Source organism: Parasteatoda tepidariorum, chromosome 12 (genome assembly GCF_982258835.1).
Source record: "Parasteatoda tepidariorum strain Cologne lab strain chromosome 12, Ptep-v5.0, whole genome shotgun sequence".
Taxonomy (NCBI): Eukaryota; Metazoa; Arthropoda; class Arachnida; order Araneae; family Theridiidae; genus Parasteatoda; species Parasteatoda tepidariorum.
In genome coordinates, this window is record NC_141766.1 from 65,776,267 (window position 1) to 65,796,732 (window position 20,466).

General features: G+C 27.0%; 1 protein-coding gene across 6 annotated transcripts in view; it reads right to left on the reverse strand.

The window, feature by feature from the left end:
• Window positions 1-379: 379 nt before the first annotated feature.
• The window catches only part of LOC107455527 (testis-expressed protein 9), an 83,466-nt gene continuing 63,379 nt past the window's right edge, over window positions 380-20,466 (reverse strand). For 4 of the 6 annotated variants that reach the window (XM_071188375.2, XM_016073128.4, XM_016073126.5 and 1 more), the window contains 6 exons: window positions 16,807-17,005; window positions 13,510-13,592; window positions 11,566-11,739; window positions 8,902-9,036; window positions 4,834-4,968; window positions 1,133-2,751 (listed from right to left, as the gene is read on the reverse strand). In XM_071188375.2, coding sequence (XP_071044476.1) covers window positions 2,677-2,751; window positions 4,834-4,968; window positions 8,902-9,036; window positions 11,566-11,739; window positions 13,510-13,592; window positions 16,807-17,005 — 801 coding nt within the window. In that variant the 3' untranslated portion in view covers window positions 1,133-2,676. Of the gene's footprint in view, window positions 2,752-4,833; window positions 4,969-8,901; window positions 9,037-11,565; window positions 11,740-13,509; window positions 13,593-16,806; window positions 17,006-20,466 lie in introns of all 6 variants that reach the window. The other 2 variants (XM_087156165.1, XM_016073127.4) reach the window with 1 other exon arrangement.

Sequence of the window (20,466 nt, forward strand, 5' to 3'; positions counted from 1 at the left end):
GAAAGAGTATTCTTGGCTGAATGGTTGAGGCATCTGACTCCTATCTGAGAAAGGTTCTGTCCCAGCTGATGTCAATTTTTAATTTTCATATGAAAAATGTGATATTGTTTTATTATTTTGAATTACAGACTTAAAATCTATATATTTTCATGACAAATTTTCACTTTCTTAAATTAAAAATGTTTAATTTTACTTTTTGAATTGGACTACATGATTTCTTTTTTAAAAAAATTATGAATTAGCCTAATTTATTAGCTTAAATTTATTATTAGAAAACTACTTTTTTAATAAAATAAGTTTTCTTAGCCAAAAATATTTATTTTTTTTTAATATAAATAAAAATTTATGAAAAAAATTCTAAATTTTATGAAATATTTGATTTTTTTTTTTAATGGAAAAAACTTTGTTATTCAAAACAATAAATTATTCAAGTGGAAGAGAAAATTCCTATTTAGTTTATAAGAATAAGATGCCAATTAAAATTAATAAAATTTTTTTTAAATAGTTACTAAATTAAATGAGTATCTTTTTTTAATATCTATGGCTTAAATTTAAAAAAAACACATCTTTCAGTATGAAGAAATGAAAATAAAAAATTAACATCAACTGGGATAGAACCAGCGATCTTTCAGGTATGAGTCGGATGACTGAAATGTTTAGTCAGGAACACTTTTTTTACTATTCAATAAGTTAAAACTTTGAAGAATATTGACATATTTTTATCCCATCATATATTTTCGACCATGCTCTTTAATTTAAACTTGATTCAATTTCAATAGAAATTTTTCAGATTTATACTTCCTTTGTAAGAGCAATCCTAGAAAATTGGCTGCCCAAACCGACTAAGTCAAATTGATTTTTCATTTTCCAACATGTAAAATAACTTCAAAGTAATTATGAATTTCAAAAAATTCCTTTTATAATAAATCTAGAAGATATCTTTGAATTTCTTTACAAGTTTTTTTTGTTCATATTGTTTTGTGTTGTCCAAGAGAAGTATCAGGTCTGTTACCAGAGATTACTCAGATGCTGCAGCAACTTTTTAACAAGGCTGTCACGGTTCAGTATGTAAAAATAATCATTTTGAAAGACACTCCTGAGCTGAAAGATTATTTGTAAATATTTTTTGGGATTTTTAAAAAGGTGAGCATTTTTTTTATGTTGTCTGGATTTGTTACTACTTTTTTTAAAGTTAATTAATGAAGCTTTATTAACTGCTTGTCATATACAAAGTAAGTCAGTGTACCATACTTAAGCTTACTAATGTCTTAAACCAAAAATGATTACACATAGTTGTAAATAAAAATTACGTAAAATTATCTGGTCTGTTAACTGTTCATGTATTTTTCGTTTTAATGATGACCTATGAAATTCCCACCGGTCTACATTTTAATTCAACATTGATGCTGACCATTATTACATGTGTAAGTCATATTCAATAATCCATATTAATCACCAACAATGATTATTTTTAAATCAATCAGTCTAAAAAATGCCACAAATTTGAAAATCATTCTATTATCCTAACCAGCATTAAATTAACATAATCTGGATTATTTTAAACCCTACGTTGGAATTTTTTCAATTATATAATTCATAACTTAAAATTGAATAGTTATACTTAATTATTGTATATAAGATATATTTACATATGGTATTTTTCTATAATTATTATCACTAGTTTAAAAATTGCATATAGCTATATTAATGCACATATTTAATTAGACTGTTTAACATACATTACAATTATACAAAATACATAATTTGAGTATATTTCTTTACAAACAAATAAGGTAAAGAAAAACCATTAAACAATTAAAAATAGTACTTTTTTATAATTAAAATGTTAAAATGACATATGTCACATAAAAATAAAGTATGCTGCTAGTAAAAAAAATTGAGAAACACTGAACTGGTGCAGTGCATCGTAAACAAGATGTGATTTCTTAAAAAAAAAGAGATTTTCAAACTACAATCATTTCAAAGATATTAGGAAAAATAAATTTTAAAAATGAACATGTTTAGAAAAATTATCTCTATTTGATTTAAAAATATAAAGAAAAATATCGTAAAAATAACTTCTTTAACAGACAAGTAAACTCATACAAGATTTGGTTAACTAAAGTAATTTAAAAAAATAAAACAACACATAATACTAAAAACCACATGGTAAATGAGCTATTCTTTCCTTATAGAGATAATTTGTAATAAAAAATCACAAAAAACATAGGAAAATTTTTAAAATATATTTTTTTCTTTCACTTCAATTTTAAAGCTTCAGAATTGCAGGAGATGTAAAGAAAATTTTGCCGAAATTTTAGTAATTTGGTTTAGTTTTTCTCAAACTCAGGTTCATGTAAGTAATGCACTATTTTTTCAGTTAAATAATTGTTTTACACACAAGAATCATAAGTGAAAATATATACATCATATTGCAGGATTTTTCATATATATTAAGAATACTATCTTATAAAATATAACGGATATCTGTATTTATGTATAGATTTTGTTATATACAAACTAAAGCCCATAACTATATTTGAACATATATTCATTTTCATAACATGAGAAGAAACAATTATAAAGGGATACACACATACAAAGAAGGCACTCATATAATATCCAGGTATAAACAAACTTTCTACATTGTTATTTTTTTTTTAAATTTGCTATACCTCAGGTACCTCGATCAAGGGCTTTCATAAATTCATCTTCTGAAAACTGCACAGCTGTAGCAGCTTCAACATGCATCTGTAAAATACAAATTAAATCTAACAACCAGCAGAAAAAAATGGCAGATTAATTTTGTTGTTACTATTTTAAATGTGCCATTAAAAATCTCTCTTTGCCATGTGAATCTGCAGCAGCTTTAAAAGATAAAATGAAAGTAGTTTTACTATATCAATAAGCAAAATAGCTTAGCAGGCTTACTTCGTGCATTTTTGTATTCTTATTTATATATTCTTATATTTTACTTCCTTCATTAAAATTACTAAAAGAGTATTTCACCATCATCAAAGTTGGCCAGATAACCCAAAGTGGGCCAATGCCTTCCTATGAAAATTTCTCCACAGTGACTTCTGATTTATCTTTGATCTCCAATTCTTTTTATTAATTGCAAGAAAATCAGACTCCACCAAGTTAGCCCATCTCAACCGCGGCCTTCCCCGCTTTCTTGTCCCAGTGAGTTTAAAAGCAGCATCTATAAGAATCTATTTCAAGATACGGGTCTGGGACTCTGTTTCTTGAGAATAACATATATTTTGTTTTCTCTACATTTATGACTAAGTTCATTTGTCCTGTAGCCACCTTAAGGGCAAGAAATACCTCTTTCAGGGCAGGAAGGGATCAAGCAATTACATCAATATCATCAGCATATGCAAGTAGTTGTACTGATCTAGTAAAAATGTGACCACTGCAATTGATGTTTGAATCACGATCAAGTACAATATTAAAACGAAGACAGGAGAGAATCTCTGCCCAACACCTGTAAATGTGTCAAGATTTTCTGACAGAAAAAAGATTATTTGGGATATCTTTAATTTAAGAAAAAAAAGCTTTTAAATATTCTAAAACAACAGAACTGCTAAAATTTCATTTTAACTATAAATTATTTCACAAATGAATTCTCCACTGAATTTAATGCACAACTGCAAACTTGATATTTTTATATGGCTCTTTTATAATTTAAACGTTCAAACTTGCATTTATAAATTATGGAAAGCATCTAGTAGAAAAAGATAGCAAGAGATTAAATACTCTTATAGAAAAAGTGTTTGAAACAATGCAAGGAATGCCAAACATTTTCATCAAGTGTTAATTTTTATGAAAATCAGATGGCTTTTTTGGAAATAAAACAAAAATAATTATTGAATTCAAATTTATTTGTTTAATAGCAAGAATAATAAATCAGACACATTTGTCAAAGGAACAACAGCTTTTACAAAGATTATAAGCTGTATCCCATAGGGAACATCCAATTATAATTATAAGAGAGAACTTTTTAATAAAATGTTTTTGAAGAACTCTTAGGGATATTTGTTATTACAAGTAAGATCTTTATAATAACAAAAAGCTGATGATAATGTTCATGGTGCATTGATTTCATCAATGTTTTTCTAAAACTTTTGATAAACCCTATATAAAATTATCGCTACAAATTAATTTACAAATCACTGAGTCTTAATATAAAAAATTTTGCTTCCTTATTTTTCCTTAATGAGTATCTTAATATCTCTATAAAAGTCCTGTAGTGATTGTTAAAAACATAGACACACATTTGTAAGAACATAATTATGGCTGGTAATAATATAACCTGATAAAAATTTATATTATTTGTAAGAACCAAAAATTAAGTCTGCATTGATAAGTTAGTTTAAAAATATCAAGAAAGACTGAATGGAAAAGAACTATAGTCAAAAGTTCAGAAATTTCTCAATTTGAAAAAATTATAATTATCAATTTATTCATTAGTCATTTCTCTATTTATTAAGATAGAAACCTTTCCAAAAAAATTTGTGAAATTAAGACTAACTTACAGTCCTTGTTGAACATTTAAAAAAAATCATATGCGGTTTATACATAAAAATATAAGTTTTTTAAAAAGAAAAAAAAATTCTTGTGTTTAATGCATTAGGTAGAGAAACTAACTCAGTTCAACACTTCTTAGAAATTAAACTTTCACCTTACAAACCAATCTATATAAATGCAGCTTTTCTTAAAAATAAAATTCCGACATATTTTAAAAAATATTATATAATATCATGAAATTTAACAATGTTTTAACATATATAGTCTAAAAAGTCTTTAAGAACATAATTATAGAAATTTTACCTTTTGTCGTTTCAAATTATTAATAAGTTGCATTTGCTTTTTAATAGCATTATGTAATTCAGAATTTTGCTTGTCAATTCTTCTGTTTTCTGTAGACAACTCCTCCATCTTCCTTTGATAATTTTCTTGGGCTTCCTTTAATATGAGTAAATAAATATAAATATTTCTTACTACAAAGAATAAAATAATTTTGCGTAAACAAAGAAACACTTCAAAAATTATTTGGTTCATTCACTATGCTTATGTGAAAAAAAGACAAAACAAAAACAAGATACACTGGTTATCACAAATTAAGAAAAAATCCTGAAAATGACAATGACTCAAAAAGTTACACATAGAATTTAATAAAACTGGTACACATTATAGTGCATGTAATAACGTATAAAATAACATAAAAGTATTAACCAGACAATTGTGTTACAGCAATTAGTATATGTATGAAATGAATAAATCAGATGCGTCAGTTTGAAATAGAAAAAGTATCTTCAGTATGGAGTATGATCACCTCTAGCAGCAAAACAGCACATAATGTAATGTGCGATGCTTGCAATTTGCTGTTCACCAGTGCCGATGGAAGTGCCAGACATTGTTCTTGCAAAGCGATTGCAAGTGCGACAAGGGGCTGAGGATAGAGAGCAGATGCACATCTTCCCAAAGCATCCCAAGCATGCTTGATAGAATTCAAGTCCAGTGATAGAGCTAGCCACTCCATGTACTGACTTGTTTGTTGCGGAAGATAATAATTCATGATGTGAGCCATGTACAGCATCCCAATATTGTACTGTAGCACAAAATCATCACCCATTGTTCCAGCATAAAGGCAGACAAACATCAAGCTTGTCATTTCTATGCACGTAAACATTCACAGTTCCATTTGGTATAAGATGCAGGTCTGTATGTCTACTCAAAGAGATACCACCTCCTTGGTATGCATCTTTTACACAGATGTTTGATGGATGATATTAGGTTCCAGATTCTTTACAAATCAAGCAATGCCTACCATCACTTTGGAGGCTAAACCTGGACTTATCTGTGAAGAGAACAGCCTTCAATTGGTCAGATGTGCAGTGGACTTGTTGTGGCCACCTCATAAATTGCCTTTTATGGCAAGACGAGAGTGGCACGCAAATGGCTAGTTGCCCAGCAAAAAACTGCATTTGTGACGCCTTTTCATATAGTAGACATTGACACCAATCTTTAGATGGCTGCACTAAGGGAGGATTTGAGCAGACTCAGAGTTGTGCTTATATTTCTTCGTAAACATAATAAATATCAGTAATCAGTGCTCGTTGTAATATTCGGCCATCCTTGGGTGAACCTTATGGAAGCCGAACCTGAGGTTAGAAATTTTTTCCACAGACTAGGAACCACAGAAAGATTCACATTTAGCCCTCTGGTCACTTCTGACTTTGTCCTACCTTTATTCTTGCACTAGATCTCCATCACAATTCTTCACACAAATGATCCCTTGAGGTCATCGTTACAGATTGACTATCTCAAATTTCTAATTTTTAAAAATAATGCAAAATTTGCAGGCTTGCATTCAGACATAAATTTTTATGTTCATTAAAAATTACGTCATTTCATTGCAGCACTACAATTCTACATATTGCAGTTTTACTTATCAACTCATATTTGAAAACATATTTGTGATGGGCTTATTTTTGGGAGAGTTATCGCGATTTGTGTAATTTTTTTTAAAATTATAATAACTAGTGGCAATAATCAGACATTTGAGAACTTAATGAAATGTACAACCACACAGTTTTTAACAAACCTCTAGAAAACGTAAGTAAAAATAGTCAAAATAAAAAAATAACCGTAACAGTTTATTGTAAATAAAATAAATAATATGCTTTGTCAATCACAACATTTTAAGTGGTATCACACAAAGAGAAAGTAACTGAAAAATACCTAAATGACAAGTTAATTACATTAATCTTATAAATGTATAATCTAATAATTCACAAAACATATGAGTTGTATATTGTACTGTTAAACTTATATGGTGCAATGTACAAGACAAATTTTATTTAAGGAAAAGTAAATCACAGTGAACCACTTTCTAAAAATGTAATTATACTGTTATTTCCTACTTCCTAGTCTTACTCATAAATAGTTGCAAAGTTATAAATGCAATTAATATAAAGTCCATGCAATTAATATAGAGTTAAAACAGCTGATAGAAATGTGCTGTTTTTTTGATGAATAAAGTTTTTTGATGAAATAATCCTCGACAGGAATGCCTCTCAGGAACCTTGTAACATGAGCTTGGATGTTCTCCACCGACTCCCAGTGCCTTCCCTTCAGCTCTCTTTTCAGTCAAAGGAACAAAAAAAAGTCACACGGTGCCAAGTGAGGGCAATAGGAAGGCAGGGGCACCAAGGGGGTCTTACTTTGGGTCAGGTAGTTTTTGCTCCTCCATCAACACCTTCGGCACAAGCTTTGCACAGACCTTTCTGATTTGCAAATCCTCCATCACAATCCCATGTACCACACATTTTGACAAGTTCAGGGTGTCGGTGATTGCCTGAATGCTTAACCGACGATCTGACTTCAAAACTTCACGCACACGCTGGACGTTTTCATCTGTTTGGCCTCTTGTTGGGCGTCCAGAATGAGGCTCGTCGGTGACCTTCTCCCGAACTTCCTTGAAGGCCTTGTGCCACCTTCCACACTGAGATCTCGAAATGCATTTCACCTTAAAGGAGCGTTGAAGCATGTGATGAGTTTCCGTCGCATTCTTCCCAAACCGCACACAAAACTTTATCGCTTTCCAGCGAACACTCCATCACGCTGTGACTCGATCGAAAAAAAGACTTCGCGCAAAGACACGTCCTACCGCTCCTACTACTCAGAGCGACCTGAGACCAGGCGTATTTGGAAGGACAAATCCCCCACCACATTTTTAGACCAATCTGAGTGCGCTGCGATTGATAGTCACGTCACAATAAAATCGTGCGCATTACTTTCAAAACGCACCCTGTATACATCTATTTTGAAAACATATTAGCAATAGACAAATTAGATAATCTACTAAAGATAATTATTTTCTCAGTACTTAAAATATTCATATTTCAATAAAAAGTAAACAATATTAAAAAAGTAATTTTTATTTCAGTGTCTATAAAAAATTTAAATTTGCATTACTCTACAGCACAATGGGTCAATGCTTTTAAATCCTAGAAAGCGATTTTTTATTTATAAACTATAAAGAAGTATGCTAAAAAAAACAATGAAAGGGCTAAAATGTATGGAATATAAAGAGGAATCTTTTCTGGTAGATTGAAATTTTGGTTAATCTTATTTTATTTTATTTTAGTTTAAAAATTGACTACTGTGCTTTAATATTCCTTATTTGATTCATAAAGTTCATAAGTTTTGACTGCTTTCCTTTTTTAAAATTTTAATCTAAGTAGCCTTAAATACTACTTTAATTTTTACATTGAAAATTATACAATACTTTATAGCTATAAGGAATAAATAACAAAACAGGGACATTTCAAGAAAATGTTTTTTTTTATTTTTATGATACTCAGAAGAAAATTTCAATTTCTAAGATTTTAGTAATTTTCAATTTATCATGGTATTAATTTAAGCACTTCAATAATATAAGTAATATTCTTGTAAAAAATATTTAATTTGCTTTGTAACTAAACTAAAGAAAATTGAAGTCCTCACTAAGCCTTCATATCTGCATGCACAAAAACTCAATGTCAATGCTCGACTAAAGTTATATAGCAAGCTGAAAAATACATTCAGCAAAAAAAAATTTAAAAAATGGGCAAAAATATCAGAAGACACTTTGCTAAAAAAATACAACACTAAAATAGCATCAAATTAGGTACTGTAATATTTTCAAACAGATTTAAAAATTTAGTTATTTAGCATATTAAACAATTTTATATTCAAGTTTTATCTTTGCTTGTTCTTACAATAAAAATATCTATAAAACCTCATATCTAGATGTCTATGAAACCACATAAATGAGAGCAGCCCATGCAGCACAAAAGAAAAAGTAATTCATACTAAAAAGGATTTTACATAATAATAGAAAAATACAATTACCTTATTAGCTTGTTTCAATTGACGAATTTCATTTTTATTTCTTTCGTTTTCTTCAGAAGCACGAGTAAGCTTTGCCTCTAAACTGGATTTTAATGATGCTGCCTGCCGCTGGCCTTGTTTCAGGATATCAGTTTCCTAATATAAATAATTTGTTAAAAGAAAATTTTGCAATAAATTCAGTTTTTTAATTAATCTTACACTGCATAATGATTCATAACTTATTTTTGTTCGCAGAAAAAGTGTTGTTGGGGCTATTCAGGCATTTTTTTTTCTACAGAATTATATTTCTATACTTTTCTTGTTCATAGAAAAGGAAAGATAGACTCTTGATTTTTCTGTTCTTATTACAGAATTTAAAAAAATTAGCCAATGACTGGCTTGCTTCAGCTAGAACTTTAAATTGATAAAATAAAAATAAATAAATAAACAATAACAAAAATTCTGAAATCATAGAAGTTTAAAAGATAATTTGCTCAAGTAATGATGTTTTTTCTTTCATTTTTTGAAAAAGAGCATGATAAAAACATTTTATATTTTAATAAAATAAGACTATGAATGGGGATTTTGCTACAAATTCAGATATTTTGAATTTCATTTTAAAAATTGGAATTTTTGGCGACCTAAATCCATGACTTTCCAAACGATTTTTCATGACTTTCCAGGTGAGCAGATACCCTGGATATAGATAATTTCACGTATCATTAAATTCAGCTATGAAACACGCAAACATATATCTGGCAAAGATTAATATTAATACCTTAAAACAATTTTTAAATAAAAATACTCTAAACCAGAAAGATATCCCCTTATAGATTTATTATATCCAGAAAAAAATTTTATTATCAAGGACATTAAAAAAAAAGATCTAACAATTTTATGAATTTAGATTTGTTTTAGAGCTTGTAAAGTTGCTTCCATTTATAGAAAATTGTATTATATAGATCATCTATTGTATTAAATTGATATTATTTGGTTAACAATACATTGTTGAAAATACAAATAACATAGAAATCATAATGAATAAAAAACAGTACTTATTTCATAAATTAAAGGAACTTATGTAATAAATTTAGATTAATCCGTAAATAAATTAATAATATAATTTAAAATTGGACATTATTTGATTAAGTTAATTGCACCAATTGTAATTAAAAATACTTAGAAGAAAGCTAATGTTTAAGTGTTATGAGCTACTAGCTCCTACCAGTTACCAGTGTTACTAGCTTTTACAATATCAAACATAACCTAGAATAGGACTATATAAGTTAGAGCCCAAAGAATTATAAGATCAAATTAATGAATTAAAAAAGCAAGAGGGAACTTCATGTCCTAATCTATAAGAGATTAGATTATCAAAGTATGTGAAAAAATGCTAAGAATATAAAATTTAGTTGTGCTTTGCTATTCAAAAATATTAGAGAGAAATAACAACGATCAGCATATTAAGTTTATTTTTTAAGATGTTACTAAAACTTTTATTTTATAGAGACAGGTTGGAATTATGTATGGAAATAATTATGCTCAAATAATTTGCCTCCTTTTTTTGTTGCACATCATCCAACCATGGCTAAGCACCTAGACCCGTTTTTAGACTCTGTCTTATAAGATCAAACATAACCTGTGGTAGGAATGTCATTCAATTTTGATTCTGGTCAGACGACAGGGACAGTGCGTGAGAAGGTATCCATTTATCTAAACATCCACACCATAACCAACCAAAGGACTTTTAGCCACAATAGATTTAACAAGCACCTTGCTGTGTATAAATGCTGATTGTTTAGTCTGCTGTCAGGATTAAGCTCACTATCCCAAACTCTCTAACCAGCAGTGTGACACCTTAACCAAATGCGCCATCAGAACAACCTTTTCTTCATTGCATAGTTGTATTTTTCTAAGAAAATTTTTGATCCTTTTTTTGCCATAAATGTGGCTATATTCTAGAGATACAAATTTTTATAGCCTCAATTGAGGTAGCAATGTGGGCATAACCTATAATTTTATATTAATTTAAAACTTTAACTTTAAAACACTCCAAAAAAGAAGCAAAAAGAAAATAGTATCAGTAGGAAAGTAAATTGCATGACAGATGAGCAATTTCTGCAATTCCGGAGAAATTAAAGGTGACACTGAACAATTGCTACCTCAAAATCATTTTCGAAAAGATGTATTATCCCACACATAACTTAACCCACATATGACTACATGAAAATTTTGATAATAGACTTTTTAAAAAAAATATATTTAAAGTTTTATTGAGACTGTAACAGATTTCGAAATATAACAAATCTGTAATATTTTAACATCTTCATTATTTAAAAGATTCATATTAGGTGTATTAAAAATGTTTCAATCTTCATGAAATTGTATAATAATTAAAAAAGTTTAATAATTTTTAGAGACATTATGATGAAATTTACATTCAAAGCAAATGAAATTTAAATAGAAACAGCTGCATGTATGTGAACTGTGTGTGCATATTTTGTATCTGAATACATACAAAATTCCAATTAAAATAAATTTTTAAATTAATTAATGAAGTTAGATTTAGAAATAAAACAATTGAGTCAAATATGAGATGCAACAAATATCACAAGTTCTAAGACACTAAAATTATTGAACATTAAAATATGTTTAATATTACCTATTATCATCTATTTACATTACCTTATTAACAAAACTTAGCTCCTTTTTTATTCTATCACATTTTTCTTTTGTTTCATCTAAAGTTTTCTGTAATTTTTCAATTTGTTGTTCTTTGTTAGAGTTTTCCCTCTGAAGTTTTGTTCTGTCAATTTCAGTTTCTTTCAATCGTTGTTCCAGCAATAATATCATTTCATCCTTGAATCACAATAAAATTAACACTGATAATTAACAGAAAATAATATTTAAGACAAATTATCTACTATGAACAATGATTCAATTAGTAAACTTTTTAAATAAATATTATTAACAGTAAACATGTTATATTTTAATAATAATAGTTCAGCGTACAAAGAGGCATACCTCAATTTTTTCTGACAATTACATGCATAAAACCTTCTGTTAACTTGATATATGAATACAGCTTATTCCTCAAAACTAAGTTTTTATCAGAAAGATTTAGAGAAAATCAAAAATAATAATTGGTATGCTTTTTCAGAAAGATTTGACTCAATATTTTGTAAACTCAATAAATTACAGCTGTATAAATTACCTGTATTTCACCAGGTAAAATTGTTTAATATCAAATAACCTATCAAGATAATGTAAGTAGAAAATAAAGCAAAAACTACCGTGTTAAAAAATGCAATATTAAACAAAAGAAATGTTTTAAATCATTTTGATCACCCAATAAATTTTTACTAAACATTTTTACAAAGGTTAAAACATACATATTTTATGACAACTAAAATTTATCTGGTGATTTTGCATTAACAGTAATTAAAAAAACATGCACTTTTGAACACTATAATTTGCACTGATAAAACTAAATACTTTAGCTTGCACTAACAAAACAAAATATTATAGTTTGTGCCAAAAGAATTAATGAATCTATGCACATTAGCCCCAGATTCTGCACCAAAGAAATTAGAATTCAGTTACAGAGAAATATGTTTTTCAAGAAGTTTCTTTTATGTTTTCTCCAAAACGCTTTTTACTCTAAAATCTTTAAAACTAAAAAAAATTTAGTTTAATTTTGATCTCTGTGTAGCTGACAATTTTGGCAGAATGCATATAATTTCTTGGTAGATTTCTTGGCTTGGTACTAAAGCTTTACAATTCTTTAGACATTCTTGAAGAAGAATGATTAATTAAATTGTTTGAGATTTATCATCTAAACACAAATTTTAATGGAGACCAAAAGTATTAAAAATAGAAAAAAATAATAAATTTCTTCAATATACTGAAATATTTCAACAGGATCAATCTTGGTATTTTCTTCTAAATATGACTAAACTTATTTTATTGTTTTCGATAGCTGTACTGTAAGACCATACTTTTTATTGTTATACTGTTTTCATTATTGTACTGTAATTGTATTATCTGGCACAATAGAGCACAAGGATTTTTAGAAAATCGAAATTCTCAAAAAATTTGTGGCATTTCATTTGATACCTTTTTCTATTGTGCACACATTAAACTACTAATAATATTATTAAAAATATGTAACTACGATTAAAAATTGAATTAGCACCATAACCTCTCATTAATCAAGAGGTAACAAAAAAGTGTATAAAAGACATTGTTTAAAACATTTGTCTTCAAAGCACTATGTCAACACACAAATCTATAAAAGTTCAACACTATTTTAAAATTTTATGTTACAAGCACTTTTTTAACAAGCTATGCCAAACGACAACTATAGTTTCACCATCACATTAGAAATTTAAAAAGTTTTACACTATATAAATAAAATTTGCAAAAGAAGTAATGTTTTTCCAAAAAAATTCATAACTGCACCATTTACTTGAAAATGGCATATAATTTTAACTTACTTTTTTTTGTAGATTGAAAAAAATTATATTCATATCGAAAATTTGGCCTACACTCTATAAATCTATATAAAGAAACTACCTAAACAAGAAAACTAGTCACTATTATTTTAAAACATATTAATTCATGTAGTACCTTATCAACACATTCTCGTATTAATGTTTCTAATTCTTCTTTCAAACTTCTTACTTGAGCATTCAAAAACTGTACAGTTACCTCTAGAAAATAATTGAAAAATATTATAGAGTGTGTGGTGAATTACATAAAAAGAATGCTACTGTGATTACCCAAATAAGAAAAGCTTGTTTTTTTATTAAATTTACTTGTAACATAACAAGTACAATAAAAATAAATATCATTATTTTGAAATTACTGAACAAGTTAAGAATTTCAATGAAAAAAAATCACATTTCACTTCTCAAATTAAATTACAGACTTATCACCATGTCTATGATTTATATATTTTATTTTCCATTGCTATACCAAATGGATAAAAACAATTATTTTCAAAATGACCATAACAATAAGATATTTTGCTCTCCAGGTAATGTTTTAATTTTACAAAAATGAATTCATTTAAATCTAGATCAAAGATTTTCATCAGAAAGAAATTGAACATAAATTCAGAAAGTTAAATAAGAAATGTCTAAAAGCATATTATTTAAACAATACATATGATGCATTTTCTGACTTAACTGTTTAAACAATCGAAAACTATAAATGTAATCAAAGCCTTCTAGAATATTGAAACCTATATTAGCAATGTAGATATTGCTAAAATTGAAGCAAATTAAATGAAAGCTGAAGTTAAGATGTCTGCAAATAAGAAAAACATTATTTAAAGGAAAAAAGTCAATTAAAATTTACAAAGACCTATTCTATTCATTTACATTACATTACAAAATATATTGTATTTTAGTCATATATATATGAGCTTCTATTAAGACTCTGGGGAAATATTCCAGAATATGAATATCATTGAGTAATGTAAAAATAAAAAAAAGATTGATCTTTTAAGAATCTCACATTGATGTTCCCGCTTAAAACAGCATGCAATAGTAACACAATAAAAAATGTTTTGCTTGAAGGAGGGAAAAAAATTGCCTTTTTAAGCATCGAAGCTCAATATAAAATACTAAGGCAAATTGAAATTAATATCTTTTTTATTATTGATCCAATATATCTACAAGCATGCATTAGATCCAAAATTTAAAAAATATTTTAATTTCCATGCTCAGTAGTATCTTTTTGAGTCAATTTATTAAAGCAACTGCATGAATTTCAGTACAATATTGAGAAGGCATAGAATAAAAAAAAAAAAAAGACTAAGTTGAGTAAAAGAAAAGTTTCCCGTTAATCTTATGTTTCCATCATTTCCCATTAATCTAAGCTTAATTTAAATCTTTTTTTTTAAAGATAGATAATAAAATCAGATATCCTTTACAAATACCTTCACAATATAGTTCATTGCATTAAATTAAATAAAAAGGAGAGACTTGCTCCTTAAAACAATAGGAATAAAACTAACGTAGAACATTAAAACTCAGCTTAGCTAAAAATTTACAAGTAAAAAAGAAAACTTTGAACCAATAATCCTTATTCAAAGTGAGAAGGACTTACTAAACTCCCTTGACTGTGAAATAATATTTGGTAAACTTTGTGAAGTTGTGTTTCTCTAGTTCAGAGATGAGGTGTTGGCTTATATGCTATTATTTTTTAGATATTGTGTGTATTTAAAATATTGTACACGCACCCTTTTCCTACACTGTCCCCTGCCCTCCTAAGCGACCCAGTATACGCCTGCTTTAACTCTAATTGTGATTAATAACTTTGAAATTAATATTTACTTGGAAAAAAATTTTAATATTTACCGAGAATTTGGAGGAAATTTCAATTGAATGTAAGTCTGAGTCAAGCTCTCAGAGACATTTTATTGATTGACTAGTTCAACTATTCAACTATTAACTCCACAGCTGTGCTTTAGATAAATATAAACATAATCAAGAAACAGGTATGTTTGGAAAATCATGTAACTAAAAAAAGACATATTGCTGGTAAAATATTCAACTAGGGAAGAATATTTTAGCATATGTACTAATAATTTTATAACCAGAGATATAAAATCAACATTATATGTAATTAACTTACTGCTTAAAACGATTTATAAGTATCTATACTTCATGATCAAATAAAAACAAAATAATTATTATTATTATATTTACATTAATACATATGGCACTAAAATGTAACTTTATTTTGAAACAGTTGATTAAAAACAGATAGTTCTTTCATAACATATTTTAGATAATTGAATGCATCCCTTATTGGAATCATATTATTTATTAGAAAATTAGTATTTCCAAATAAAGTCAAAAGAATTGCTTTAATTTACCCATTGAAATGAAAACTATTCCTTAGTGAAATTAATTTTAACACAAACTAGAAAAAATTTACACTTTGTCATCTAAGAAAAAAAGCAGAAAATGTGGTACCCCCCTTACCCTTCCAACATACCTCAAACAAGTGTGCAGGGTGTTACTCAATAAAGAAAGCTGAATAATATTTTTTACTTTAGGAAAGTCCTATGTTAATTACATTAGTTAAAATAACCATCAAATTAAACAAATTTTTTGCTTAGTGAAAGTGTTATATTGCATATTATTTTAAAGTAAACACTCTTAAAATATTGTATTTAAGTTTAATTTAATCTCTCTTCATATTTCAATACAACTTTTATTTAATTCTGGCTTACTGGAATTAATACTCATCATTAAAAGGGGTAAAGGTAAAAACATATATACTGAAATTATGATTGAATATTAGGAGAATCAGTTTATTTTATACAAGTCTTCGAATTATTCAATGTTTAATTCTGTTACTGAATATAGTTATCTTTTTTACCTTCCTCAATTATGGAACTTGAAAACATGTCTCCAATGAGTGCATTTTACATTTTCTAAATGCAAATGATAAAAGAAAAGAAATGAAAACTCATGTAATTTACATTTTTTATATTTGTTTAGTTCATCTGCACTTGTATAATTTGAAATGTATATTTTTGTTAATATATCAATTCTTTCGCAAAAAAATAATTACAAAAATGTTTTGAAAGATGATGCTTTGCCACAGATTTAAATGAATTCAAGAAAAATTTAAATACATTTTCAATGCAAGATCTATATAAAAACATTATCACTGTTAAGCGGATAATTTGGTTCATTATTTTGCCACAGAGAAATTACAGTAAAACTGTATTAAAAATCAGGTATCAAAATAAAACATACCATGCAACAAAAGAATTTTCAAAATGATAATGATAATACCTCAGGCAACATGCACTGTGCAGCTTAGAAAACATGCTCAATACCAAAATGTGGTCCTTTCAAGCTAACACTATCTATTAAATCTTGCCTGTAAAAATTGATTCCCCACCGTCAGTGTAATAATCCGGTATGTCTCCTAAGATTCCTCCTAAGCCTGCTCCATCTCTGAGTAGAGGTGCCAGTGATGAGTTTCGAGTTACAGTGGAGGCAAGAAGTCTTTTATTCTCTTGTGCTAGATCTCTATGCCTGTTTAATAAAGAATCTCGATTGGGATATCTTCTAGGTGGTTTGTAGCTAGACGTGGTACTCTGAAAAGAAAAGTTAAATAAACTTAAACACAAAAAGCAAAAATAAATTAATTAGTAAATAATGGCTAATAATAATAAGTTATAATAATAAGCTAATAATAATTAATAGTTAATATTATTCATGATTACAAAAACCATTTTGAAATGGTAAAACATTTTAATTTCTAATTGAAAATACAGAAATCAAAAGAACAATTATTTAATTGCAAGAAATATTATATCATGTATGAAACAATCTATATAATGAATGTAAGGTATTAAATTTCATAAGGTATTAAAATTAATAGAAATAAATAAATTTAAAAATTTAACTCCTTTGATACTTTAACTTAACAAATTAAGTTCTTTTGTCCACTTCTAAGTTCTCCATTGTAATACTTTTTATTTTATAATACACATAGTTTTAGCCATCTATGTAATAATATATTTATCAGAAAAAGTCCTCTTTCATAAATAACATACTTATTAGAATTATTTTCACTTATACATTATCAATATCTTACAAGCTATTGGTGCAAATTACTTTTGGGACAAACTTAAGAATTAAAAATTAAGTTTTTAGAGGTTAAATTTATGCTTTTACACTAAACTTTTAGTTTAGTTGCTGCAAAAGATTCTGAATATAGACATTATTTTCTATTATTAGAACAATTCTATTCTATTATTAGAACAGACAAATGTGGCTCATTAGACTTTAAAGAAAAAAATATTTAAAATACTATTTCCTCTTTGATTTACATTTGTCTTGGGATAAAATTTTGAATTATAAACAAACTACAAAACGAAAGTCTACAGAAATTCTGTCATTGAAACAGAATGAAAAATATAAAAAGAATTATTAAAATTGCCCCTTGAAATTGCTACTAAAATTGCCCCTTATAAATGTTTTCATTGGGACTATAAGAAATTATTTGTAAATACAGTTATATAAGAAATTAATTATATAAGAAATTAATTATATAATAATTTACATAATGTTAAACTTTACAGTAAGAATTAAACAGATACTTGAATAAAATTAAAGGATGGGATAGCAATTGCAATTTTATTTATTATTTTTATTTATTTATTATTTTTATTTATTTATTATTTTTATTTATTTATTATTTTTACTTATTTATATTTATTTTATTTATTTATTTTTATTTATTTATTTATTTATTATGATTATTCTTTTTAGTTGTAGTTAATCAACTTGTAGTCCTTATTTATTTAGACAACAAAATTAAAATGAAAACTACTAATTTTGCATTTTACAAGGCACACATTTACTAATATTAGATGGTCTTAGTTTATGAAAAGACCATCATTTGTATCAACTGCCAACGAAAATTATTCCTATGTCTTACTTTCTTTTTATTTGTTAAATTTTTCTTTTAACAGAGCTGAAGTTGGGGGCAACGCTGATCCCCGAAAACTTTGGTTTGCTGTAGTAAAAAAAAATTAATATTTTAAAAAGATTTCAAACCAATTTGTTTCTTGTTCATTCTCCTTTTTTTTACTTTTTTATTAAATTTTTTATGAACTAAAATAAAAATTTCTTTTTTATTCAAGAATAAATTTTTTTACGTTGACCGAAAGGCTAATTATACCAATCAGGTTCAGAAAAGCAAGTAAAGTTTCAAAATTGATTGGTGCAATTTTCGGGTTTGTCTGTAAACACAAAAATTGAGAATAGTCCTGTAAAAAAATGCAATTTTGGAAATGCTTATTGTATTTAAAATTTTTGATTTAAATGAAAAGATAAGTAATTAAAGTAAATATTAAAATTGCATTTACCAGTATTTAATGAGAACAAAATCTTTATATAAAGTTGCTTTTAACTTATTTAATGTGGTTTGTAAAATTGTGAAAATTAAATGAGATATTTTTTTATATCTCTGTTTTACACATTTTATAATCTGGCAAACAAGGAAACCAATCTGTGGGCAAATAATTATGTTCTAGCAATAAAAAAAGAGGCTTATAGAGTTCGCTCAATCTTTATTTCAATAAAGACAGTTTTAAAGTGAGTAACATAAGTTATTACAAATGTAAACCTTTCTTAGTGTTACACACTAACAAAACATATCTGTATGCCTCTGCGCACACATATTTTTACATTTTTTATCTTCTTGCTATCAAAGCATTGTGTTGAAACAATAAATAGAGCATAAAACTTTCTGACTGTTAATGAAAAATTGCTTACTCACTCATTTAATTGAACTTTTTTGTTTATTATATTATGCAATTATTTCATCAATAACCTTTTTGATGAATGCATCAAAGACAAAAAATAATGCAAATTAGGAGAAAATCCTCTTTTTTAAAATAAATTTTTTCTTTTGATAATTAAAGCTGGCCAAATAATTTAAACTGAACGATATCGGAGTCAATAAAAATCTGTCAACTATGACACATGCCCTACAGAAAGGTGATTTCCACCAATTATTTTTTCCAAACTACAACACTGAGTGTTAATAAAACCAAATTGCATAGTTGTGAATACTATCTGAATATAAAATTTTTTGAAAATACAATAGTAAAATTAGGGCTTTTCAAAATTTGAATCTTAAATATTTCTTACTAAGCTTTTCAGTTCCTGTAACATAAACATTTGTCCTCTTTAAGTAAAATTAGTTTCATGACCTCAAAGCATGCTTGTGATTCTTCCTTTACTTTTGGAATGAGAATCAATTTGTAACATTTGTTTTTGTTACTTTGTGTATGTAATAGACTCATTGAATAGATTTTGTTACTTTGATTATTCTTTTGGATAGCCAATCATTAACTTTCAAATCTTAGGTTATTAAACTCTGCATTAAATCAATCACGAAGGATGATTACATCTGCAAACAATTGTGTTTTTTAACAAGCAGATATTTTGCACTGAGTTTCAGTTCATGGTCTGAGCCATTTTGCCATTCTTATAAGTTTTTCAAACTCTAATGAAATATTGTAGGAATATTCTACAGTGAGAACTTATGATAAAGACATAAAAATTCAATGTCAGGTCATAGAAAAACATTGGAATATTTCAAAATTTTAAAATAAACTTATTCACACTGTTCGTAAACAGGGTGGCCACTCAAATCAGGTATCAAATTTCCCTGATTTTTCCAGGTAAAAATCTTAACATTTCCAGGTTAGTGTGTTTTTTTCCCTATAAAGTGTAGGATGGGTACAAGAAAAGTGTCAATATTATAAAGTATTTTATTTAAAATATTATATTTTTAATATATCATCTTGAAAAAATAATTAGACTAAATTTATTTTAACAAAAATTTTAACATTTTTTAAATTTTTAATGTTTTGGAACATTAATTTTTAAAAAAAAAAGATGGATGAGGAGATGGAAATATATTTAGCTTGTAGAATATATTGTTTTTATTGAAAAAATGTTTTGATTTGTTACTTTTAGTAGTTTTTGCACAAAGTGTACCAAATGGCAAATACAGAGTGACCCAAAAAACCTTAGATAA